Source organism: Lepus europaeus, chromosome 7 (genome assembly GCF_033115175.1).
Source record: "Lepus europaeus isolate LE1 chromosome 7, mLepTim1.pri, whole genome shotgun sequence".
In the NCBI taxonomy this organism is placed as follows: domain Eukaryota; kingdom Metazoa; phylum Chordata; class Mammalia; order Lagomorpha; family Leporidae; genus Lepus; species Lepus europaeus.
In genome coordinates this window covers 120,070,293-120,095,979 of record NC_084833.1, presented here as the reverse complement: position 1 = coordinate 120,095,979, position 25,687 = coordinate 120,070,293, and the positions used below count along the sequence as shown (strand labels likewise).

Genomic DNA, 25,687 nt, shown 5'->3' with positions numbered 1-25,687 from the left:
TGCTAAACCTCCATCGCGGCAGAGAGGGGCCAGGTGAGCCAGAAAGAAGCAGGGATGACCTTCCCTCTGCCAGTTCCCACAGCTCCAGCAGAGAGTTGGCAACAGGCTGAGCATCCCAGTGGCTCCCCTTAGACTGACAGCTCAGAGAAGAGGCTGAGGGAGGCAGGTCTAGAGACCGTCCTCTAGGGAACAGGACCCCCTTCATCCAGCCCAGACCACAGTGGGATGCAAATGCTTGAGGCCTAGACACTCAGACATGCCTCACTTCCTGGGGGAAAGGTGGTGGCCTCGGGGAAGAAGGGACAAGCCGGGTGTGTACGTGGATCCCTGCAGCTGTGGCACTGAGTGCAAAGGGGACTTCCATGGGGGCCCTCGGGCAACTAAGCAATATCTGCAGGGGAAGAGAGAGCTTTCAGGGGCTGATGACGTGCTGGCCGCTGGGGCAAAGGCTGCCTCTCCCCCCGGGGAGAATCCACCTGCCACCAGCCCTTCACGCAGGAGTAGCACCACTGCTGGGGCTCCAGGCCACCTCCTCCCTTGGGGGTCTTAACCACATGGCATTACTTTTTGTTTTTTGTTTGCTTTTCCTGATCCCCAATTTGCAATGAGCAGCCGCTCAGAGCGCAGATTCAGTACTTTTTTCTCACCTCCCTTTTTGCACTTTTCAATAGAAGCTATGGAACCTTTTCCTGAGCCCGCTCTTCCCGGGGAGACTGCGGGGGGTCCCACTAGTGCCGCTGAGGCCACCACGGAGGAGCTCCTAGGATGGATGTGGCTTTGCGCCCTGGGGCCCCCCGAGGAGGCAGCGACCGGGGTCTCCCCAAGGGCCCCGGGGGCAGGGCCGGTCCAGCACCGCATGAGTTAACGTGGGTCTGTTGAAAGGAAAGGAGAAAGCTAAGTTGACACTTAACCGGGGCGGGTCTCGCCGGCTCCTGATTGGTTTTACATTTCATCCAAATTTTTTTTTTTCCCCTCCTCCGTCTCTCCCTCTTTTCAGCTTCTCTCTGATCCCAGGGGAGGGGAAACGGGAATAGTGAGAGATCAAAAATAAACCTCTTATGTCAAAGCCGGGAAGGAAGTATAAATACGAAGGGCTCGGCAGCCCACTCGGTGCTTCCCAGGGCGGGGGAGGAGGCAGGAGGCTGCTTCGCGGGGCCGGCGCGACCCGGGGCGGAGGACCGGCGCACGAGGGCCGGGGCGCCAGCTGCTCGCACTCGGCGGGGCGGGCGGAGCGGGTGCGCGAGCGAGAGGGGCCGCCAGGGGACCGCCGCCGCCGCGCGCTGCGGCCGCCTCCCGCGCGGGGCCCCGCCGCCGAGTCGGCCTTGCAGCCTGCAGAGAGCGGCCGCGCCGCCAGCACCTGCCCGCGCCCGGCCGGCTTCTTCCCTCTCCCGCGCGCCGCAGCCGCAGCCCCCATGCTCCCCGCCCCCGCCGCCGCCCCCCGGTGGCCGCCGCTCCTGCTGCTGCTGCTGCTGCCGCCGCTGCTGCCGCCGCCGCTCGCCCGGGGCGTCCCGGCCCGGCTCGGGGCCGGGGGTCAGGCCTCGGAGCTGGTGGTGCCCACGCGGTTGCCCGGCAGCGCGGGCGAGCTCGCGCTCCACCTGTCCGCCTTCGGCAAGGGCTTCGTGCTGCGCCTGGCGCCCGACGCCAGCTTCCTGGCGCCGGCGTTCAAGATCGAGCGCCTCGGGGGCTCCGGCGGGGTGGCCGGGGACGAGCCCGAGCTGCGCGGCTGCTTCTTCTCCGGCACGGTGAATGGGGAGCCCGAGTCGCTGGCGGCCGTCAGCCTGTGCCGCGGGCTGAGCGGTTCTTTCCTGCTGGACGGCGAGGAGTTCACCATCCAGCCGCAGGGCGCGGGGAGCTCGCTGGGCCAGCCGCACCGCCTGCAGCGCTGGGGGCCCGGGGCGCACCGCGGGGACCCCGGGCTCGCCGCGACCGCGGAAGCCCGCCCGCTCCCTCGAGAGCCCGAGTGGGAGGTGGACACCCGAGAGGGCCCGGGACAGCGAAGGGAAGAGGAGGACGAGGAGGAGGAGGAGGAGGGGGCCAACGAAGAAGAGGCAGAAGGCGCCAGCGAGCTGCCGCCAACCCTGGGCGCCACGAGTAGGACCAAGCGGTTTGTGTCGGAGGCTCGCTTCGTGGAAACGCTGCTGGTGGCCGACGCATCCATGGCCGCCTTCTATGGGGCCGACCTGCAGGTAGGACTCCGTGAGCGCTCCCCCCGGCACCTCCCCTGGAGGTCCCCACATGCCTCTCTTGTCTAAGTTCTTCTTTTCCCAACCCCTCTTTAAAAAAAAAAAAAAAAAGAAAGAAAGAAAGAAAGAAAGAAAGAAAGAAAGAAAGAAAGAAAGAAAGAAAGAAAGAAACTTTTCACTTCCAAGCCGGACCCCAAACAAGATCCCCTCGCAGGGGCTTGGCTTGTCTTAGTAGAAGACCTTGGCTTGCGACTGGCCCAACCCCCATGTGGCTTCCCATTCAGAGAGGAGGTGCTGCTGCGGCTCCCCTCTGCTCCTCCCCATGGCCCTCTCTTCCTGAATCCCTTGTAGCACTGGGCGCATGGAGCTGCAAGGCGGGACTGAACATGTGCCCCAGGCACCTACCTCTCCCAAGAGGAAACTGAACATGTTGGAAGAGCACCCACCCCGCTTCCCCAGCCTTTTGCTGCTCCAAACCCTCGAGGTCCCCCCCAGGGAAGGCAGCTGGGATGGAAAGAAGTGGCTGCGGGTCCAGAACTGAGGTTGCCATTAGTAGGAGACATTGTTCCCAGGGAGCTGAACCTGGAAAGGGGCTGCCCAACGCCTGTGTTCCCAGCTGGTTCTGATCAAGGGGCAGGGGCTACCTTGCCAACCTGGCACTCAGCCCCGGCAGAACTTGGCAGTGCCAGCATCCAGCACAGGCAGGGAGGGGAACAGGATTTCTGCGTGGGAGCAGTGGAAAAGGAGAGAGCAGGGCAGTGGGATGAGCTCTCTCCATTCCCGTCTCTAGAGGAGCCAGAGCTCTACTGTCCTTGGTCCAGCAGCTGTTCACAGTTCTCAGCCCAGCTGGTACAGAGAAACAGCATCCGGGGATACCTGCCCTAGCCGGCCCGTTTCTGACGAGATGCAGAGAGGATGCTGAGACGGCCAGGAGAGAGCTGACGTGCCCATCTCCCAGGGGACAGAGAACCCGGGATGCTGTGCTGCTTAGAACAAGAATGGTCAAGGTTTCCTGAAACAGCGCAGTAGCAGGTCTGTTAACACTTTGATGGCATCTCTGGTCCAGGATTCCATTCCCGGGCTCAGCCTGTGGCCAGCTGCTGGGAGCACCAGGGGGAACATGCTCACCTGTCTAGACCATTCCAGTTCTCTCCTACTCGCTAGCCTACCAAAGTGCAGGGTGGAAAAGATGGGAAGGTTTTGCCGATGAGGGGGTCCGTGTGGAAGCTCTGGGTCCCCTGGCAGGGTGTCAGAGGCCAGAAGCTTCCCCCTGCATAGCCTTGTGGATGTGCTTGTCCCTGGGCACTGAGAGGCAGCTTGGAGCCATTGGAGCCGTGTGCCATGTGGGTTTTGGATCCATGCTGGAGACCCTGAGAGCAGGGAGAGGTGCTGGCTGACTGCTCGGCCTCCTTTCCCTCCAAGAAGTACTTGAGAAGGTGGCAGGAAACAGGTGAGGAGAGGGCTTCTCCTGTTTCCTTAGGCCCTCGGGACCACCATGCATGGCTCCTAGGGTACTCGACAAAAAGAGGCTGAGATCACGTTGGTTGCATACCCGGAGCCTGGATGCTGTGTACCACCCCCAGTTTCTAACGTCTACCTAGGAAGCAGGACCAGGAAAGGCAGCCAGGGCAAGGGGGAGGCAGCAGGAAAAGTTAGCGTCTCAGCCTCCGGAGCCAAACTGTCACCCCTAATGCTTTGCCATCGTCTCATTCCCTAAACTCATCACTTTGACCTGGAGAGGGCTGAGCCTCAAGGACACACTCAGCATCTCCAGAACTCAGGGCTGTGCAGAGGCACACATCCACGGTGCCAGCCTCCAGGGCCCTGGGACACTGAAGGTGGGAGCCCGAGCTGGGTGTTGTAGCGAGGTTTCATTCGCTGCAGTTTGAGATCCAGGTCTGGCTGCCCCCAACAAGTTGGCAGAGCCACTTGGAGGACTTCCATCCTCATGGGACTCCTGGCTGGACCACCTGGCTCATGCTTGCCCCGTCCCCACCCAACCCGCACACATACACGTGTCTGGATCTGTCACAAGCACACAGGCTCCCTGGATACCCAACCAGCCAACTTGAAGGGTTCATCAGAACAGGTGCTGGGCACCTGTGAGGGCTGAGTTCCTCCCTCGGGAGGGGCAGGGGGTCTACTTCTAAGTCTTCTCTCGGCTGGACCAGCCCTGCCACCTGTAAGTCTGCTGCCACCTGCTGGGGTAGGGGAGGGACTGATCCCACCCCCACCCCCACCCCTACGGAGCAAGGTGCTGCAGGAAAGGCTTGAACTTAGTTCAATGCCCTGGGCTTCCTAAAGCAGGTTCCTGAGCTCAGCCAAGAGAATGAAAATCAAGTGCTGATGTCTGAGATCTGACCTGCCCCGACCCGTCCCCTGCCGCCTCCCAGAGAGAAGCCAGTTCTCCCCAGCCTGTGACTTGAGACTCAGTTCTCACAGGTGGAAAGTGCTTGGGGTGTCAGCGATCGGCCCGGGTGGGGGAGTGTGACCGTAATGAACAGAGCCCTGCAAGGTTTAGATTTCTTCATGTCTAAAGCAGGATGCCTGCACCAGGTAACTCTTTCTACTCTTAAGTGTCTGGAAGGCTGCTTGAGGGCGAGCTAGTCTTCCGGAAGGCGCAGCCTCCCTCTGAGTGTGTTCAACTTACAGAGTGGCTCTGCAGGCAGCCCCTCAAAGGAAGCAGAGATGGGGGGGGCAAAGGAGGAGCACACAGCTCACCGAGGACACCCCAGGGTCACAAAGCTAGTAAGAGGCAGGGCTGGATCTGCACCGGCCCGAGTCCAAGGCCCTCTGCTAATGCACCATGCTGCCCTCTTCACGCACTGAGGGTCCGTGACTCTGTTTACCCACAGGCACTTGCCCATGCTGTGGGGCGAATCTTTACATCTGGCGATCCCAAGACATCTGGCCAAAGTGTGAGGTCCTAAGGCCCTACCCCAAAGTAGAAACCGCCTTCCAGGCTGAGAGAAAGAGTTAGCTGTGCCAGAGGCTGGTCTCACTGCTGGGCAACAGTGAAGTGTTCCAGAAATCTGTTTAACAGTTCGCTTAATCCCTTGACAAAAGGGACCCTTGCCGCCCACCTTCTTATCTGTTTTCAGAGTTAAGGAGCTCAGACAAAAGGGGCTTCCGGAAAGGAGGGACCACCTTGGAAGAATCCATTATGTCTGAGTACATCCACCTGTTCCTGATTGTCCCCTGGGTGGAACTAGAGAGCCAGAGTTAAGTGTCCCACTGAGCAGTGCCCCACACTTGGGCTGGGGAGCCCCGCCGCACCAGCGCCTCAGCCGCGAGCAGAGCTCCCAACGTGTCTTAGCAGAGAGGAGGCGTGGAGCAGTGCTCTTCCTCCCCAGAGCAGATGGGAGTATTGCTAGGATGTCAGCTCCTAGGGGCTGGTGTCCTAGCCATCTCCCTCTTACCCGGGTCCCCTGGGAAAGACGTCTCCCACAAGATACTAGAGTGACCCGATAGCCTAGTTTGCCCCACACGGTCCCAGTTGATACGTGCTCTGGCGTAAGTAGGAGCATACCATCTTTCACGGGCAAGAATATCCCGATTTAGAAGCTAATAGAAACAGACACTTGCCCACCAGCCCTGTTGCTTCCCAAGTCTTCATGGGTGAAAGATGTGTGCTCTATGGGGATGCCTCCAGAAGTTAATGAGAAGATGGGATTAAAAGCTAAGTTCATTTTGGTGCAAAAACATTTGAGATCCATGCATAGTTTGTTTTAAATATGCATTTATCCATCAACTTTTGAAAGACCCCCCTCAAAATGCATGGATTGTATTCTTCCCACTGGCTAAAGACTAAGTCTTCCCCATCCCTTCTACTAGCTGCAGTCAAAATGCTCAAAGATAAGGAGAGGGGTATTTCTGTAAGAAAAAGGCCTTGGCCGGTGCCGCGGCTCACTGGGCTAATCCTCCGCCTGCAGCGCCGGTACCCCGGGTTCAAGTCCTAGTTGGGGCACCGGATTCTGTCCTGGTTGTTCCTCTTCCAATCCAGCTCTCTGCTGTGGCCCCGGGAAGGCAGTGGAGGATGGCCCAAGTGCTTGGGCCCTGCACCGGCATGGGAGACCAGGAAGAAGCACGCTGGCCGTAGAGGCCATTTGAGGGGTGAACCAACGGAAAAGGAAGACCTTTCTCTCTGTCTCTCTCTCACTGTCTAACTCTGCCTGTCCAAAAAAAAAAAAAAAAAACCCAGAGAAGAGAAAGGTCTTAATACCCAAAAGTTGCCACTTCCCTCTCCCCCTCCCCCTCCCCCTCCCCCAAGGTGGGCTGTGGGGTGGGCTGTGCCCAGGTGGTGACTGGGACCAGCTTGCTTGTTTGCATGCTTGGAGCTCCTTTGGGCCAGGCTGTAATTTCCTTATAGGCAGCCCAGATGGTAGTCAGGTAGTGAGCAAGAGCGTAGGCTTTGGAAGAAACTAGAAATGACTGTGTTATAGATCAAGTGAATCTGTTTCTCTGTACCTCGATTCCTTCACCAGCAAAGTGGGAGCAGTGCTAGCCTCGAGGATGTAACAAAATACGGAAAGCACCTGTGTCGGTGCCCAGAACATAGTAGGTGCTCAGCAAAGCATAGCTCTCACTAGAGTTGCCGCCAGTGATGGAAACCATTTGGCAGTGTGGGGAGGACGGTGTGGTCACCGGCCCTGCTTTGAGTATTCGAACCCATAAGTGTGTGCTTTGGTGAGCTGACATTGCTCTTTGCTGTTTGGAGAACAAGGAGAGATGAGGGTAGCTACGCAGGTCCGTCTCTTCTGCTCTTGCTTCTTTCCTCTTCCCTGGCCTCTCCTTCGCCTCCTCCCCAGGACAGTCTTGGCCCTGGAGAGGTGCCAGCAGGGAAGAGCAGTGGTGCCAGGCGCTGGGGTTGCAGTGTTTCCCGTCGCCACCCCTCCTTTGGCCTCCCTGGGCACGGCACAGGGGAAAGCTGTAAGACCTGCCAGGTGCTGTGGCTGCAGGTGAGCAAAATATAACGGGTGGCCTGCTGGAAGAAGCTGCTGGAAGTGCACGTGGCCCAGGCCCAGCCCCCTTACACGCCCACCACAGCTGGCTCTGGCTGCCACAGGAGCTCTGGGGGAGGAATCTCCTTGTCTGTGTCTGAGAATTACGAGGGCTATGCCCCCAGCTAGCTGGCCTGGGCATCCAGACCACAGGGGGCAGGATCTCATTCAGGTTCTTCAGTGGATGCCTGCACTATAAATAGACACCAGGTGCTAGGACAAGCCATGTGACCTGTTCCTTGACCAGCTCCGTGCGGGACTGGAAGGCAGACCTGCCCTGGGGGCCTTGGGGATCTGCAGGGAGTCAGAGATGCCCAGGCCCAGGGGTCCTTCCCCGCTAGGGAGCTGCGATGCGTTGTTTCTCAGCAGAGATAACTGAGAGGGGGAGACCACGGAGGAGGCAGCGCTTCTTAGGGACATGAGAGACGAGGGAAGTCAACACAGCCCGAATTTGAGGTTTGGAAGGGCACACTGGACCATGGAACCATGCCGACCCGGTCGCAATGCAGGTTATCTCCTGTGATGGTCAGCGGCCAGGAAGAGCGCTCTGGAGCCAGCTCAGCCTGACAGCTAGGCAGGGCCTGGAAGAGGTGCTCACCGTGCACCCCACAAGCAGCGATCCCTGGAAACCTTAGTGCCGGAAGCTCCTCCTGCTGTGCCCGCCCCCGCCCCCGGCCTCCAAGCGGTTTTTCCCGGCAGTCATGCCCATGACATCACGCGTCACTCAGCTGCAGCTTGACCTGAGCAGCCCGTGCATAGAGACCGTTGTCAATGTCAAGTCTTCAGCTCCTTGGGCGGAGCTGCCTTTATCCAGCTTAGCTTAGCTCCTGGCATCTCTTGGCTTTCGCACCTTTTTGTACAACTTCATCATGCCTGATTTTCAGACTCAACAGGAAGCAGTCTAGTGAGGATGGTTACAGATTGCCACAGAAAAAATTCCAGGGCTGGTCCTGAACCCGTCAGACACTGGCCCTTCTTAAAGAGACTGAGAGACTCCATCTGCCCCCCTCCATCCCTCCCTCCGGCGGCCAGGAGTTAGCCCCGGCAAGCTACCATTCCTCGGCACACACTCCCAGTTGCGTAATGATATGATTACTCCCCCCCTACCCCCCCCCCAGGAATCCAACTCCAGAAGCAGGTGCCAAGTTTCAGCTCTGCTGATAAGGTGTTTACATCAGCCTAAACATAGCTGGAGTGCTTGACACGCTAAGTAACCTGTGCCTAGTAACCTGCCAACCCGTTTGTAGGACTAGCAAAATACCTGGCGTGCTGCCTGCGAGGTGAACAGACAGATCCCATTCACAAATAATGGGCTTCCTCCCCCGAAGGAATGTCCCGCTCTAGCCTTCCCTCTCCTTCCACACCCACCTTCCAGATCACAGGAGAGAAAGAGAGGCTTAGCGGAAGGGACCACGCTTGTCTGCCTCTGTCGCTTTGTGGCCCCTGCCACAAAATGAGGCGAGGGGGCCACTTCTAGAGGCCGCTGGGGCAGGAGAGCCAGCTCCTGTCTGGCTTCCTTTCAAAGCCTTGGGATCCAGCAGGGGAGCCATGAGCAGGCCAAGGACAGACCAGAGGCCAAGCCCTGATGTCCGCTCCTCCTGCTACAAGCAAGTGGGCTCCTAGGCACATGGGCTGGCTGTGTTGGGCTCGCTGGATTCTCCCCAGCCCCAGGCAGAAGGGAATCAACTCTTTAGGGGCTGGGAGGGCAGAAACCAGGGAGCCAAGCCCTGGGAAACGTTATCGAGAGAGCAGGGTGGACTTCGGAGAGACAGATGCACAGGGACTGGCATCTTGCCTTTAGGTTCTAGAACATGTGTGACCCTCCAATTCTTCATTGGTGAAACAGGGCTTGCCAAACCCACCCTGTAGAGCTGTTATGAAATTGTAAGGAGGAAACCTGTGGCCAGTGTGCCCCAGGGGCTGGTGCAGTGTGGCTAACCAGAGCACTTGAAAAAGTTGATGGGAAAAAAAAATTGGAATTACAAGGTAAGTTTATTTTGGTGCCTAAAAAAAAAAAAAAGATGTAAGTCCATGCATAGTTTATTCATGATATGCATTTTCCATGAACTTTTTGAAGGGCCCTTGTATCATTTGGCATGTTTAAAAGAGCTATATTTTTTGGGGGGGTAACAGTTCCCACGGTGAAGAGCAGAGGTTGCTCCCAACAGACATGGGGAACTCCTCGGCTAGATTCCAAGGTGGTGGTTGGGGCAGGATTTCTACAAACAATTATCTGACACGTGCACTCAGATAATTGTTTCTGGCAGAGGCCAGGGAGGGTAGGGGGTAAGTAGTTGTCCAGGCCGAGGTGGAAAAAGCCATGCAGCCCACTACAACTTTCTGTGACTCCAATGCAGTTGCCACAAGCCACAGAGACACTTGAAATGCGCCCAGCGCAACTGAGTTACTGTCATTCTAATTCTGTTGAGTTTTCAGTCATTTGGATTTAGAGAGCCACACGGGCACAAGCTTTGGAGCCAGGCAGTGCGGGTGTCAGCGTGGCCCTGTACCCATTGGCTTTGGGACCTTGGGTCAATCAATCACTGATGTCAAATCAAGGGGAAATCACACCGAAAACTTGCGAGTCTCAGCCAGCTGCCGTACTCCACGTGAGCACCCTGCACGGCTCGGCACACCGGCCACGGCCCGTAACGAGCTGGGCCGCAGTGGATCGGGGCCAAGAGGTTGAACCCTTTGCTCTGCCCTCTGTTCCCTCCCTCCCGACAGAACCACATCCTGACGCTGATGTCGGTGGCCGCCCGCATCTACAAGCACCCGAGCATCAGGAACTCCATCAACCTGATGGTGGTCAAGGTGCTGATCGTGGAGGACGAGAAATGGGGGCCGGAGGTCTCGGACAACGGCGGCCTCACCCTGCGCAATTTCTGCAGCTGGCAGCGCCGTTTCAACCACCCCAGCGATCGCCACCCAGAGCATTTCGACACGGCCATCCTGCTCACCAGACAGGTCAGCGGGCGGGCGCGGAAGTCCTGGGAGGCGGGCTGGGCGGATCAAAGCGGGGACCACTGGGCCTGGCCAAAAATGGGAACGGTCTGGTCTCCCTGCTGGCCCCAGCTGGACACCAGAAGCCTCTTGCCGGGAGTGACGGGGAGGGGTCATGAGGACAAGTGTGCGAGCCATGTGCAAGGGAAGAAGAAGAATCTGGCGGGGGCTGCTCTGGGAAAGTTTGTTACCAGCTGTCTGCCGAGGTCGTAACCAGAGGAAATGGATTGACCTCTCCAGGCAGAGGGCTGGAGTGGAATCAAGAAAGGAGCTGTGTTTTTGGCGGATGTTAAACGGGGCAGGTAACGGGGTGGGGAGGGGTACCTTGGGGGTCTTCCCACAGCAGCAGGGCTGCCCCCACCCCCACCCGGCTTCCTGGCATGATCCACATGGATAGATTCCTGAAATGTGCCAGGCCCTGGTCCATGCCTTCGGTCCTCCCCACAGCACCACCAGGCGAGTACTGGTGTCAGCCCCATTTTACAGCTGGGGAAGTTGAGGCACAGAGAGGTCGCGCAGCAGCAGCGTCCCCAGCCAAGGCCAGGCAGTCTTGCTGCCTTCCCAAAACAAGTGTCAGAAGTCTGGACACTGCCAGTCCCGAGAGAGGAGCAGGTGTTTTTCTCCACTAACCCAGGGGACACTCAGGCCTACAGGGGGTGTCTCACAGACTGCTCAGTGGTCACAATGCCCTGTGCATGCTGGCACCTCCCGCCATGCCCACAGCCTGCGCCCTGCTGACACGCACTTGCTTCTCTCTCTCTCTCTCTCTCTGCCGAGTAGAACTTCTGTGGAAAGGAAGGGCTGTGTGACACCCTGGGCGTGGCGGACATCGGCACTATCTGTGACCCTAACAAGAGCTGCTCTGTGATTGAGGACGAGGGCCTGCAGGCAGCCTACACGCTGGCCCATGAGCTGGGTAAGATGGACTCCGCCAGTGCCTCCTTCACTGTGTCGAGGGAACCGCCTCTTCCGGGTTCCCGGGGAGCCCAGATCCTACGGGACAGGCAGCCCTTACTCTTAGCCGTGACCTCCTCATAATGTTGACAGAGCCGTTCTTCGAAGGGCGTGCAGAAAGCTCATGGAAAATGTGTCTTATGAAAATTTCAAAAAAGTTTTTGCACCAAAATAATCTTTTAATTCCATTTTCTGTGAACTTTTCAAGTCCCCTCATATGCAGATACCACATTTGATGATGTGTGCAGTTCCATTCCTACACTTTATCGAAGGCCCAAACACTATGACAGTGGCCTGGACCATCAGCGGAGAAAGGCCAGCACGTGACACAAGCTCACGTACGAATCGTGGCGCTGCACACGAGCTGAGCAGTAGGGATGTGAAGGAAACGGAGTTGTAAAGAGAGTGTCGAGGGAGAGAGCGAGGAACAGGTGAATGTGAGTTTAGGACAGAAATAACGCAGTCTCAGTGTTTCTCAGTCACCTGTGAGAACTCCCCAGGAGAGGAAAGCCAGGGCGAGCCCTAGATGTGAGGGTTGCATCCCCACTGCTGGCCACTTGGGGAGCCCTCGCGGGACAGGGCAGGCTGGGGATGGGATGGTGGGCGTCAGGAGGAGTGACCAGGCTCTCCCTCCTCCCCAGGACACGTGCTCAGCATGCCACACGACGACTCGAAGCCCTGCACACGGCTCTTTGGGCCCGTGGGCAAACACCACATGATGGCGCCACTGTTCGTCCACCTGAACAAGACACTGCCCTGGTCCCCCTGCAGCGCCATGTACCTCACCGAGCTCCTGGACAGCGGCCACGGTAGGCACCGCGTGGCCTCCTCCTTCTCCCATCCAGCTGCCGTGGAGGCCACCTTCCACGGCTGTGGGCACCTGTGCTGGCTCATGGAGCCCTCAGCCAGGGGCGAGACAAGAGGGCCATCACACCATCCTCCAAGCCCGTCCGCTCTGCCTTGCCTGTCCCCCTGCAGCCGGAGCGCTGTGCTAATAACTTAGCCTTGTTAGTGACACAGCCAGTGGAATTAGTCTGGAAGGGTTGTCTGGAGGAGATGGGTTTGAGCGGAGCTGGAAGGAACGGAAGAAGGTAGTCCAGGCGAGAGAAGACAGCGTTCCCGGCTGGAGCAATGGATCCTATGATAGTTCAGAAATGGCAAAGAGGCGGTGACCGTATCATATGGGACATATGGGACAGTCATAGGGAATGAAGTAGGGGGCAGGAGATGGGAGTGTCTGGTCAAAACTGAACCAGTGAGTAGAACAGTGATGCAATGCATTCAAGACACTTCTCGCTGAAAAGGCAAAAACAGTAGAGCACACAGACCTCGGTAGCGTGATTTACTCACTACCGGATGTGTTTCTTAAGAGCGCATTGCCATTCCCAGTGCCGCTGGGATGTGGCTCAGTACCGCAGCCAACTGGCATCTACTAAGTACACACAGAATGCCAGAGACGCATCCTAGGTGTCCTGGATAGGCAGAGAAAGTGGGTCCTAGGGAAACAACCTTCACAGCTGAGCGTCACCGATCAGATCAGCTCTGTGCAACGGTGTGACAGCTCCTGCATCCGGGGGCAAGGACACCGGTGATGCCCCGACCTCACACCCTGTGGCTCAGAATCCGAGGGGCCCGTGGGGGGCCACGGAGACCTAGGAGGCAGCTCCTGCCCCGTGTGCTTGTTCCAGCCCCTCTGCTTCCTCCCTTTCTCAGGAGACTGTCTCCTGGATGCCCCCACCTCGGCCCTGCCCCTCCCCACGGACCTCCCGGGCCGCAAGGCCCTCTATGAACTGGACCAGCAGTGCAAGCAGATATTTGGACCGGGCTTCCGCCACTGCCCCAACACTTCCGCACAGGACGTCTGCGCCCAGCTGTGGTGCCACACCGACAGTGCCGAACCCCTCTGCCACACGAAGAACGGCAGCCTGCCCTGGGCCGACGGCACACCCTGCGGGCCGGGGCGGCTCTGCTGGGATGGCAGCTGTCTGCCCCAGGAGGATGTGGAGCGGCCCAAGGTGAGGGACGGCCACTGGGGAGGAGGTGGGGAAGGGAGGACAGAGGGGCTGGGGAAAGCTGTTCGGGTCAGGCTGCAGCCTAGGCCTCCCATGTAATATCACCGGGCTCTTGGCAAACAGGCTTGAGCGTGTTGCTCCCCCAGGAGGGGGGCCGTTGGAGGCTGCACTCAAAGCCAGTGGAAGGACACCCCGTGGCTGCAGGTGTAGGGGAGACCTCCCCTCCCCCCACCACGGGGTCCTTGGAGCTGCATTGGCGCTTTGACTTGAGACCCCTGCTGATTGGCGAGGGGTGACACGGCCAAGAAGTGGGTGGGCACTTGCCAAACAGGAGCCATTCTCAATGCACTGTGAACCAAGTGGCGTGAAGGAGGAATATTCTGTCAAGACTGAGCCGGGTGGGGGTGGGGGCGGGGGCTCACAGCCTACCTACCCTGTGTTTGAGCTGATTCATAACTAGAGGTCGGGGAATAATGAGGGGAGACAGAATCAGAGCTGCCTCCGACCGGGCAGACACAACTTGGCCCAGTGCAGAGGAAACTTGCACGAACAACCAAGGCAGTGCCAGTGAGGGTTTTTAAATGATTCACTTCTCTGCGCTGCTCTTAATACATCCAGACTGCGAGGCCGATCGCATTTCTCTGACTGCGAGTCTCCGAGCCATTGCTTTGAAACAGCATCCGCTGTGTTTCACAGCCTGGTCCCAGCCCAGTGCCCAATCGCCAGGGTGGCCCCAGAGCACTCCTAGGGGGCTGTCCTCATGGTGCATCTTTGGCACTAAGCCCCGGGAGCCTGCACGGGCCAGGCCGGGTCAACCACACACTCTTGTTCCAAGCCTGAGCTAACACAGGATTCCCGTATTCGTCCTCACTCACCTCCCATTCTCCTCCCACGCTTGGGTTAAGTCTTTGCTGCAGGGCCTGTGCATTGTTGGGAGCTTAGCTGCATTCCTGGTATCTACCCAGTAGCTGCCAGTAACTCCCCTGCTCCCAGGTGTGACAACCACCAGGTCTGTCAACACTGCCAGTTGCCTCCTGAAGAACAACTGGGTTAGATCCAGCCTTGTTCCCATCAAAGAGTCTCATCCATGTGTCCTATCAAGCACCTGCATGAGGTCAAGGCCCTGTGTTAGACCGCAGGGTGCCCAGGGTAGCCTCTGTCTTCCCAAAGCCACTCAATGATGGAGGCAGTTCTTGGAGCTCCACGCACCTAGATGAGAAGAACCCGATAAGGAAGTCGGGGCCACAGCCCTCTGGTTACACCGATGGCAGAAGCCCTATCCCCTGTGCCCTGAGCAGCGTGGTGCTGTGTGTTGCAGGCTGTGGTGGACGGAGGCTGGGCCCCGTGGGGACCCTGGGGAGAGTGTTCCCGCACCTGCGGAGGAGGAGTGCAGTTTTCCCACCGTGAGTGCAAGGATCCCGAGCCTCAGAACGGAGGAAGATACTGCCTGGGCCGGAGAGCCAAGTACCAGTCGTGCCACACGGAGGAGTGCCCCCCTGACGGTGAGCGCCACTTCGGCTGCCCCCTCCCCGAGGAGGCGTGGCGCAGTCTCCCTGGGTGCAGAGTTCCAGTCTTGAGTGGGCTGTGCACTCAGCCAGCTCTGGGGCAGCCCTCGGTTTTCCCAGGGCAGCTCTCGCTGCGTGGGGAGAGCTGCCAAGGTCAAGGAGAGAAATTGCCCTGGTCCTCCAGGATGTGGAGACAGAGAGTGTTGCTCCTGGCTTCCTGGTGTCGGGGGGGGGGGTGCCTTTGCACAGCGCTGGCGGCAAGGAAACTAGTCCTGGAGGCAGCCGAAGCCCTGTCTTGTGCAGAAAAAAAAAAAAGCTTTTCCAAAGCACGTCTCAGAGCCAGACCTCCAAGGTCTTTCCAGCCAGCGTTCGCCTAGGGAGGGGGCGGGCTTCTGAATCTGATTCCTGTGCACATTCATCTTCCCTTGGGGGCCATGGCGTAGGCCTGATGGAACCTTCCCAGGAAGCAACACTACCTCTGCCTCACCTTGCATAATCCGATCCCCTAGTACGTGCTAGGAAGCATACCAGGAGACGGTCAGGGGCAGCAGCAAACGTGTGAGAGGGAGGCCTTAGGAGTTTTTTCCCCACTTCCCATCCAGCTCCGCTTTGTGCAGCTCCGGGAAGCACTGGCAGGCATGCAAAGAGACTCATCCAAGGGCAAAGGCACACTGGCCCGGGGCTGATGTCTAACGGGGGAATCTGTGGGCACTGCAGCTTTGCAGGCTGGGAAGAATCAGCCGTGGCATCAGGGTCTAGAAGCTACGTGAGAGTTTGCCTGGCGTACGGAGTGACACGTTGCCAGGAAGGGGTAGCAGACGGGATATAAGGCGCCAGGCAGGTGTGGACGATAGGTGGCGTCTCGATTTCAGATGCACCGATGTCAGCCATTTCAATCAAGTGCCGTGTGTCTAGAACCCTAACAGATGATATCAACAACATGTAAAGTGCCCAAGGCGTGGCCCCAAGGAGCTCGAAGTCTAATTAGAGACTCAAACTCCTATACGCGGCAATTAAGACTTAACCCAGGAGACACAGGGCACAGGTGTGTGTGGAGTTCAGAGCAGGGAGGGCCTGGGACGGAGATGGTGGCAAGGTGTGAGTGGCCGAGCCAGGACTGGCACCGGCAGGAGAGGGGGGCACTCCTCGGCTTGGCTGTGGTCAAGCAGAACACAGCAGCACCAAGGCCAGACCTCAAAGGGCCTTGATGGCTGAAACCGCATCTGGGGTTGTCTGTGCCCACCGTCCCGCCGGGACCCCTGGGAGCTTCTGCAAAGCAGACTCCCTCGGGGGCCGACTGGGAGGGCCAGGTGTGCAGCCAGACGGCCATGCGTGAGAACGTCCCCACAGGCCTTGCAGCGCACGGTGAGGGCAGAGAACAGGTTGAATTGCAGGATTGTCAGGGGGCGGGGTGTAAACACCCACCTCTTGTTTCAGACGGAATGACCTGGAAGCAGCGTGCAGCCAGTGGGGGGAGGAGGCAGGTGCATATAGGAGGCTGTGTGCTAGGTCCCCCGGGAAGTCAAGTAACCTGGGTCTGGGATGGAGAGAGTGGGATGCAGGCATTTTAAGTCTTAAATGGGGGACAATTGCAACTGTACTGAACACGTTCCAGCTATTCTTCTCATTATCATTCCCTATGCAATCCAGGATAGCAACTCTGTACATGGTGTTGGGCACTGAAGGAAAGCATACAGGAGAATGTGCATAGGATATATACAAATACTACACCATTCTCCAGAAGGGACTTGAGCCTCTGTGGATTTGGTATCAGCAGGGATTCCGGAACCAATCCTGTGGATCCCAGAGGCTGACTCTAGCGTATGATCTTGTGACGGATTGGAAACAAGGAAGCTCAAACACCCAGGAGGCACCAGACGCCAAGCTCACACAGGTGTCCAGCAGTGCCACCAAGTGAAAATCAAGGCAGTTAGTGGACGGACATACGAGGTTGGGCCTGCTGAGTTGGAGGTTGTCACAGGATATACAGTGGAGCCCCCCAGTGGTCAGCCAGAATTACAGAAGGTGGGGTACAAGGTCAAGATCAAGATCCAGCTAGAAATGTAGTTGGGGAGCTTTGGGGAAATGTCCCGTGTCACCGAGGATGTCAAGATAGGGTGTGGCCAGCAGAGACCCTGAAATACGGTTCCGTGCACGCACTGTGCCTTCCAAGCTGGCTGAGTGGTGCCAAGTTCCTCCCTAAGATTGTTCATCTGTCACAGGGAATCAGCCTGGCGCGAGACTGGATGGCTCCTTTCCTTGCCCCTTTGAGGAAGGGTTAGAGTGTGTCAGCCCAGGTGACACTGCACCTTGCCCTTGGCTTGAGTTGAAAGCCAACAAGAAGAAAGGTGCGTGAATGCAGGCATGTTCCTCCATGAACCTCCGCCCCGTTCCTTACTTTGTAGGGAAAAGCTTCCGGGAGCAGCAGTGTGAGAAATACAACGCCTACAATTACACCGACCTGGAAGGGAACCTGCTGCAGTGGGTCCCCAAGTACGCAGGGGTGTCCCCCCGGGATCGCTGCAAGTTGTTCTGCCGAGCCCGGGGGAGAAGCGAGTTCAAAGTGTTCGAGGCCAAGGTGAGAATCCGGAGCCAGCGACGGGGAGGAAGGTCACCCGTCCCTACCCGACCTGCGGGCTATGTCCGTGCTCAACACAACCCCTCTTACCTTTCCTTGCTGCAGGTGATCGACGGCACCCTCTGTGGGCCAGAGACGCTGGCCATCTGCGTGCGTGGCCAGTGCGTCAAAGCTGGCTGTGACCACGTGGTGGACTCACCCAGGAAGCTGGACAAATGTGGGGTGTGTGGGGGCAAAGGCAACTCGTGCAGGAAGGTCTCCGGCTCCTTCACCCCCTCCAGGTGAGGCTCCCAGGAACTTGGGTCCCTGGGTATAAAGAGTGAGCATGACGGGCTTCAGACAGTGGTAGGCTCGGGTTTGAATGGTGGCCACTGCTCTGTGGCGGTGGCGACGGAGCAGCTCTCTTGCACGCTAGGAGCTGCAGTGCTGTTATCTGATGGCAACAGTCACATCTGTCTCAGAGCCGCTATGACGTGGGACGTGTGTGGCACTCGGCACAGCATGCATGCAGCCCTCCTTAGAGGATGGAACCCAGGGCAGAGGCCGCCTGCTGAGGGTGTCTGAGACAATCGCCCGGCGGGCCCTGTCCACTTCCGCAGATGGATCTGCACAGCAGGGGGCAGGCCTTGGCCACTCACTCAGTGCTTTCATGGCTCCAGGCACTTTCCTGGCGTCCTAATTCCCCATATTCATAAAGTTCCTCAGATTTTCCAAACGGCCTGCACTTCCCCGCTCTCATTCAATTCCTGGATCAGGCTATGAAGTGGGCAAGACAGATACTGTTATTCTGGCTGCCACGGTTGAAGAAGCTAAGACACAACGAAGTCGGCTCTGTAGAGGTGACAGCGGCAGTTCATGAGAGCCGCAAAGGGAACCCAGGTCTCTCATGTCCTGGGCCAGCTTTCTTTCCATGCACTTCCTGGGGAGGAAGGGCAAGGGTTTCATACGCTCCACTCCCACGCCTCCACCACTGTGCCGTCTGTGCAGGTATCTCCCCTTCTAGAAGCCACCCGGGTGTCCACCACCTCTCTCACCCTCAGCTCCTCGGAGTTTTTGAAAAGTGTTCCCTCTGTAGCATTCCACGTGGTGCAGTGTGCCCCACCCCGCCTCTCTCTCTTGCTCTTCATTCTCTCACTCCTTCTCTATCTCTGTCTCATCCCACCAGCCTCAGAGAACACAATCACCTCTAAGCCGACAACGCGGCAGGCTTTTCAGATTTAAACCCAAAGCACACAGGAAAAAGAAGCATGGATGGTTCAGATGTGGGATCCCTTAGCTGTTTTCTCCAAGGCCCTAAATACGTGAGCCTTGGGATGCTTTTGTAGCCCTAGCCCAAGTGGCTAGGCCAGCTGGAGGTACAGCAAGAATAGGAAAGGAGCCAGCTGGCTTTCTCATTCAATACACTTGACTTTCTCCCCTGCCTTTGTAACCCCGCTGACCAGAAGAGAACAAAGAGCCAAGCTTTCTCCATTCCGTGTGGAGCCCCACACCTATAATGGACTTGAAGCATTTCCCCCAACAGCACCCGGTCCCTGTAGAAGCAGGGTGCTCATGGTGTCTGGCTCTGAAGAAGCTCAGTTTACCCCGCCCCACCCCCGCCCCCATCCTGCCCTTAGCCAAATACTAAGAGCTCAAGACTCAAAGAGGTAACGCAAGACTTCTACCTTGGATGGGTTCTGGACAGGCTGTGTAGACCAGATTTTTTCCCATGTGAGTTTGAGCTCTGGCTATAGAGGTGACCACACATGTTGGATCTTTTTTTAAAAAATGATTCATTTATTTCTTTGAGAGGCAGAGAAACAGAGACTGACAGAAAGCGAGATGTCTCAACTGCTGATTCCCTTCCCAAATGCCTGCGATGGCCAGGACTAGGCTGGGGACAAAGCCAGGAGCCAGGCTCCCATGTGGGTGATAAGAACCCAGTTCTTTGAGCCGTCACCACTGCTTCCCAGGGTCTGCAGCCGCAGGAAGCTACAATCAGGAGCTGGGGGTGGATATCAAACCCAGGCACTCAAATACGGGACGCAGGTGTCTCCACCGGCATCCTGACCATTCGGCCAAACACACAGCCCAACGCACCGTGTTATATCAGTGCAAGGAAGGAAGTGTACTGAGATCTCATTTGAGCCGGGAGGTGCCAGGTTTGACTGCACCAATGCAGCTTTCCAAACCCCTCGGGCTCTCCTCCTCTCTCTGCAATTGTCAAAACCCACATATCCGAACTCCCCAGCCCAAACATTTGAAATAAAGTTGGCAGATGAAGCTCCAACCCTTGAAAATTCCGACATACAAGACATTCCTCTCAGCCTGAACAGCTGGGTTTAGAATGTAGAGCAGCGGCTTCATTCTTTACAAGTTGCTTCCATCTGCTCTCCCCCAGTCACCGGGGATGCTAGCTTCAATCTCTGAGCCACGGCCGCCCCCAGGGACCTCCCGGCAGCATTGCCGCTGGTCCTAAGGGCATCTTTCTCTCTTCCTATCATAGTTATGGCTACAATGACATCGTCACCATCCCAGCTGGGGCCACAAACATTGATGTGAAACAGAGGAGCCACCCAGGGGTCCAGAATGACGGCAACTACCTGGCCCTGAAGACGGCTGACGGGCGGTACCTGCTCAATGGCAACCTGGCCATCTCCGCCATTGAGCAGGACATCTTGGTGAAGGGGACCATTCTCAAGTACAGCGGCTCCATCGCCACCCTCGAGCGGCTGCAGAGCTTCCGGCCCCTCCCTGAGCCCCTCACCGTGCAGCTCCTGACAGTCCCTGGTGAGGTCTTCCCCCCCAAGGTCAAATACACCTTCTTTGTTCCCAACGACGTGGACTTCAGCATGCAGAACGGCAAAGAGAGAGCAACCACCAACGTCATCCAGCCGCTGCTGCACGCGCAGTGGGTCCTGGGGGACTGGTCCGAGTGCTCTGCCACCTGTGGAGCTGGCTGGCAGCGGCGGACGGTGGAGTGCAGGGACCCCTCCGGCCAGGCCTCCACCACCTGCAACAAGGCTCTGAAACCTGAGGATGCCAAGCCCTGCGGAAGCCAGCCGTGCCCCCTGTGACCTGCCCGGGGGCCCAGTCTTGTGCTCCAGGCAGGGGTGGCTGGGATGCTGATGAGAGTCCCTGCCATGGGGACCTTGGTGTCGAGGTGGCATGGCCTGCTCAGGCCTCCCATTGCGGCAGCGCCTCGGGCACTGCCTCAATCCACAAGGGGGAGGAGAAGAGGGAATTGGAGCGATATAACCCAAAGTCAGCTGTCTAGTGGACTGGACCCTGCTCAGGTTCAAGTAGCGGGCATAGGTTAAAAGAAAAAAGGGCACTTAACTGACCCAAACAGGAGACTCAGGGTCAGCCTGTTTGCAAAGGACTTGCTAAGTTAAATGACAAGACAAAAAAAAAGGTTTCTATTTTGGTTTCCCCGATAAATAATCTACCTCAGAGGGGAACAAATATTAGTACAAGAGAGTGTGGGGCCGGGAATCAGTGGCAGTGGTCAAAGCAGGTGCCACAGCCATACCCAGAACTGTTTTCGAAAATGCCCAGGACTGTCTTCAGTGTTAAAGCGCACCGCCTGAGGGCCCAGCGTCAGCGCTGTGGAGAGCCACGTGCTCTCAGGCTGCCCCGGCAGGGGGGGGTCCATTTCAAGTATTTATGCCAATGTGTCTCTGAACTAAAGTGTGATCTTGTGCCAATGCAGTGGTCTGGTCTAGTTCATTAGATGACAAAGACTGGAGGCCCAGAGTCCGAGGACAGAGGCTAACGCGCTGTCTGCTCCCCCTGAGTGCAGGCATGGGGCAGCCGATCTCATGAGTTTCCCGGCCTCTCCTTGAGTCAATGAGGCAGCTACATCGGGTTCTAACAAGCCTGGAGGCTCCACTCACTCGGCAGCAGCCTCTTGTTTGCATGATCTGGGCCTCTGGCTCTGGAGCTCTTAGGGGCATCAGAGGCATCTAGAGGCAAACCCAGATTGCTGAACCCAAGGCCCTAGAGGTCTGAGCATATGTGGTTCTAGCAAGTTCCTGGGGTCGGGTACAGAAGCTGCTGGTGGGGGCAGGGAGGGGAATCACACTTGGAGAACTCCTATGCTAAAAGAAATTTCCAACTCGGAGGTCACCGTGGTTATTTGGTGTCTTCCGGGCTTGTTATTCTTGAGAAAGAATACCCCATTGCACTCTGGGAGCTGCTCCATCATGGCCCTTGCGTGCTGGCCTACCTTGTTTCATTGTAGCTGGAGGCGCAAGATTCTCCTAAGATCTGAAGAAATCTAAACCCGGATCTAAGTGACATCATCCCATGAGCTCAGCACCTGCTCTCCACCCAGCCCACAACAGATTTCACCCACACTTGACAATGCTTTTGGCCCAGGCAGCTTCAGCTGTCACAATGAGCCCTTTTCCCCAGCATGACCTCCCCCCGCCAGGCACCTGCGGGTCTACCTGAGACCCTCCAAAATCCCTGCTTCCACCCCATAGTTCCTCCTCTCTCCCATGGCTCGGAGGAACTCTCCGGCTCTGTCTTCTGTTTGGCCTGGTGGAAACGCAGCTTAGTTTTTGGTCACAAATGGCATGAGAAGGAATGAATGACATCAAGACGTGACAGTGTGGCCCTGGTGTCAACGAGAACTCAGACCCTTGGGGCACAGAGCAAGGCCAATGGGATTTCAGCCCAGACAGTGCCCCGCAGCTACCTCTTCACTGGCGCTGGACATAGAGTTGACCACGTTTTCTGTCTGCTCACTCTTTGCAGTGAGTGGGAGGCCAGGTTTACCCAAGCACAAACAAGCACACACACACAGGCAATGTTGTGGACTGGTAAAACCAGATTTTCCCTTGCTGTGCACTGGTTCTCTTGGGGCTGATGTATATTTCTGCAACTTTTTCTCTCTGTGTGTTTCTCATTCTCCCACTCTCCCCCCACCCACACACTCACCCCCCACCCCAAATAATCAAGGACAAATGTGTCCCCCTCTTAACTGGCCAGGCCTGGCCAGCTGTGCCATCCCCAGCGCTTGCATCGTGAGCAGGCACAGCTCCTGTCCTGGAGTTCAGCTGGCAGCAGTGCTGCCGATGTGCAAAGCAGAATGGAATCCAGCTTGGCTCTCCCTTGCTGTGTGGGCTCGGCAAGGCTCACAGAATACATACTTGTTTGTGTCTGGAAATTCAACAGCTGCAGCTCAGGGACTCAGAAAACAGATCTGCAGAGGGAGACCACACCATTCTTTGTCCCAGACAACCATGACCACCCTTTTAGCCCAAAGAAGCAAAGACTGTTTCCTCCCCCCTGAGAGTTCACATTTGTCAGCTGGTGTTCTGATGCACACTGGTACTGGTGTCTTCGGATGGGAGCCCCTGGAGCCCTGACTCAGCAGATAATGTGGTCATGAATCCGGATCCTCTGAGCACCTGCCAGCAGTATTGCAAAGGTGGTTCATTAGTGTCAAAGCTCATTGCCAAGCGTTCATCCTTAAGATAAGTGAACCTTTGTCTGGGGTTTATCCTCTGCCCTGTATTCCCCTTTAGTTGACCAGAGGTTTTTATGACTTTGGGGAGGGAGCTCCCCACGTCAGAGCAGCATCTTCCAGCCAGCATCTGCCACCCCGGCTCCATCCCTGATTAAACCATCAGCTGCTGCTCTCAGGCCCTGAGCAGGCACTGCCCCGGGTGCTAAGACAGAAAACGGAGGCAGAGGCACAACCACATTCCTGCCCTTGAGAAAGAGAAGCAGGGGGCTGCTGTCCTTTTTGGTGGCCTGTGACCGAGGACAGTGCGTCTTTACAAGGAACATGCTCTTCTAGCCAGCGTGTGGTCCTGCAGTCCTCGGGCTGGGCTTGCAGCACCAAGAAAGCTACATGCGGAATGTGAAAGGGAGAGACGGCACCCATCTTGGCTGACATTTTTTGCTGGCCTAGAGTAGGCGATTGTTAAGGGGACAAATACAAGGGGACTTAGAAAGTATGCAGGGAAAATGGAATTAAAAGAGAAATAGGAGTCCCCTGTGAATCTTTGAAGCATCCTGGTGCAGTGGTCGCCTCAACCCTGCATGTGAAAACACAAGGTAACACCATGAGAAGTCAAAGTTGTAGTGCCAAGGGAGTAGAGTGGTTGGGGTGCAACTCCCTTGCTTTGCCTGCAGCGCAACTGCCCCCTCGCAGGCCCCTGGGTGCTTTCCAGATCAACCCCTCAGAACAAAATAGTGTACCGCTTCATAACATGTGCCATGTTTCCCTGGTCCACTCTTCTTCAGTCATGGAGCTTCTCTGACATCCCCCTAGGAAACGGCTGGCCTTGCTTAAAATTGACTGCCAGCCAACCCACCCCATCCCAGCCAAAAAAAGAAAAAAGAAAAGGGGGCTTGACACAGCCACAGCACAAGGGCTGGGAAGAGAGAGGACACCCGATGCACCAGTACCTTTCGAGCTGTGATGTTAAGGCAAGGAGAGAGAAAGCCACCTGTCTCTTTCAGAACATTCTTCCCCTCAGGCCTTGGGCTCAGCGAAGAGAGGCAGGAACGTTCTGGCTAGTTTTCCCCATGAGCTGCCCAGCCCACCCTTGGCAGGTGCACCATTGCCCCAGGAAAGGATAAGTGGAGAAGCCTTCCCCAGCCCTCACCAGCCCTCCTTCCAAACAACTTGTAAGTCCCAGGGGCACGGAAAGAGTCTGTTCTCCGCCAAATACAACTTCCTGTTTCTAAGAAAGAGAAGAAAAAAATAGTTGAAAGGGTTTTGGACACTGGCGATCTCAAGTTTCTGTAAATGCGGATGAATCAGACACATGTGGAAGAAATCTCTCCGGAAGTAAGAAGACAGACGGAGTTGCTTCTACTGGACAGAATGTGGGAAAGGGAGCTGGAAGAGGGGACCCATTAGATGCTGAAAGGAGACAGAAAGGCCACGTGAACACCATTCAGAGAGGGTCCCAGGGATGACAAGGGCCAATGACGTCCCTCCCGAGGTCACATCCTGACTTCTGATTACTCAGAACTTCTCCACCTCTGAAATCATAAATTCAAATATCCTACTCCCGGACACGGCATTGAGGCATAGCCCGTACAACTGCTGGCATCCATATGGGTGCTGGTTCAAGTCCCAGCTGTTCCACTTCCAATCCAACTCCTTGCTAATGTGCCCGGGAAAGCAGCAGAAGATGGCCCAGGTGGGAGACTGGGAGCAAGCTCCTAGCTCCTGACTTTGGCTTGGCCCAGCCCTGGCTGTTGCAGCCATCTGGAGAATGAACCAGTGGATAAAAGATCTCTCTCTCTCTCTCTCTCTCGGTATGTATCTCCCTATCTCTCTCTCTCTCTCTCTCTCTCTAGGTGTGTATCTCCCTATCCCTCGCTCTATAACTCTGACTTTCAAATAAATAAAATAAATCTTTAAAGAAAAGTTTAAAGAATGTCTTACTAAAAAAAAAAAAAAATTCCTACTCGCCAATCACAACTTCCCATGCTTCTAGAATGCTCATCAGTCCCCACTAAACTTATCCTTGTTCATCATGGAGCCCCCAGCCCTGACTATCCCCATTTAAATGTACTTTCCCCAACTGTCTTTACTTCTGCCTCTACTCCTAGCCCCGTGCTGCTGGGACTCCAAGCTCCAGCACCTCAGCCTTGATCTTGCCCACATTCCTTGTCCCACCACCCATCTGTGATGTGCAAAGCTTCACTCCAGACCTATTCAGCTCTCCCCTCGCACCCACCACCTTTGTGCCAACAAGCAGCAGCCACGCCACTGGAGAACCACTGCACTCTACAGTTATGGTGTCCCGTGGGAACTCTGTTCAGTGACCCCAGCAAGCCCCCCCACTCAGCCCCATCTCCAGTCCTCCACAGAAACTACCTTCCACTCTGCAGTATCCTCAGCCTCACCACACTGCCACATTCCACTGAACGCAGGTGCCACTCGGTGGAACCCGACAGTGTATCTCACCCATAAGGAGCAGAGGGGACACCCTGTCACTGTCAGCGTGCACAAAGAATAAAAATCCAAACCTCCTAACAAGGTCCCACCTGAAGGTTGCCTGCAGGCTCCCAACCATCTCAATATGACTTCAATGTCACACACATGTCAAAGGGGATTAGCATGTATATTCAAAGAGCATCAGATAGAGAGTTAGATGTTCTGGTTCAAGTTCTGTCTCTGCTCTTTATCAAGTATCTACAGGTGGCCCTGGGTAAGCCACAGTCCCTGTGAATTTCAGTGTCTTCTAGAAAATGCCTTATTGACTTCAAATGGGAGAACGTTATAAGTAGGTGCTTTGCAAATGACAGTGGGTAGGAATGCAACACCTTATGTCCTTAGGCAATTGGGGACATCACTTACTGAAACAGCATTTTGTTTACAACCAAATCTCTGGGTCAGAGATGGGTGTAGGTAAAGAAGGAGAGAGAAAAGCAAAAAATTACTTAACTCAGTGAACACCAGAATGGGTGGTATAAGTTCTGTGCATGCCGGCAAATAGGA

General features: G+C 56.5%; 1 protein-coding gene across 1 annotated transcript; it reads left to right on the top strand.

The window, feature by feature from the left end:
* The first annotated feature begins 1,412 nt into the window (after positions 1-1,412).
* ADAMTS8 (ADAM metallopeptidase with thrombospondin type 1 motif 8) lies at positions 1,413-20,911 on the top strand. The gene is made up of 9 exons (XM_062198468.1): positions 1,413-2,186; positions 9,911-10,150; positions 10,967-11,102; positions 11,782-11,949; positions 12,854-13,155; positions 14,471-14,654; positions 17,063-17,235; positions 17,341-17,516; positions 19,721-20,911. Exons 1-9 carry the CDS (start codon positions 1,413-1,415, stop codon positions 20,289-20,291), a joined length of 2,724 nt encoding a protein of 907 aa, XP_062054452.1. The 3' UTR covers positions 20,292-20,911.
* The last annotated feature ends 4,776 nt before the right edge of the window (positions 20,912-25,687 follow it).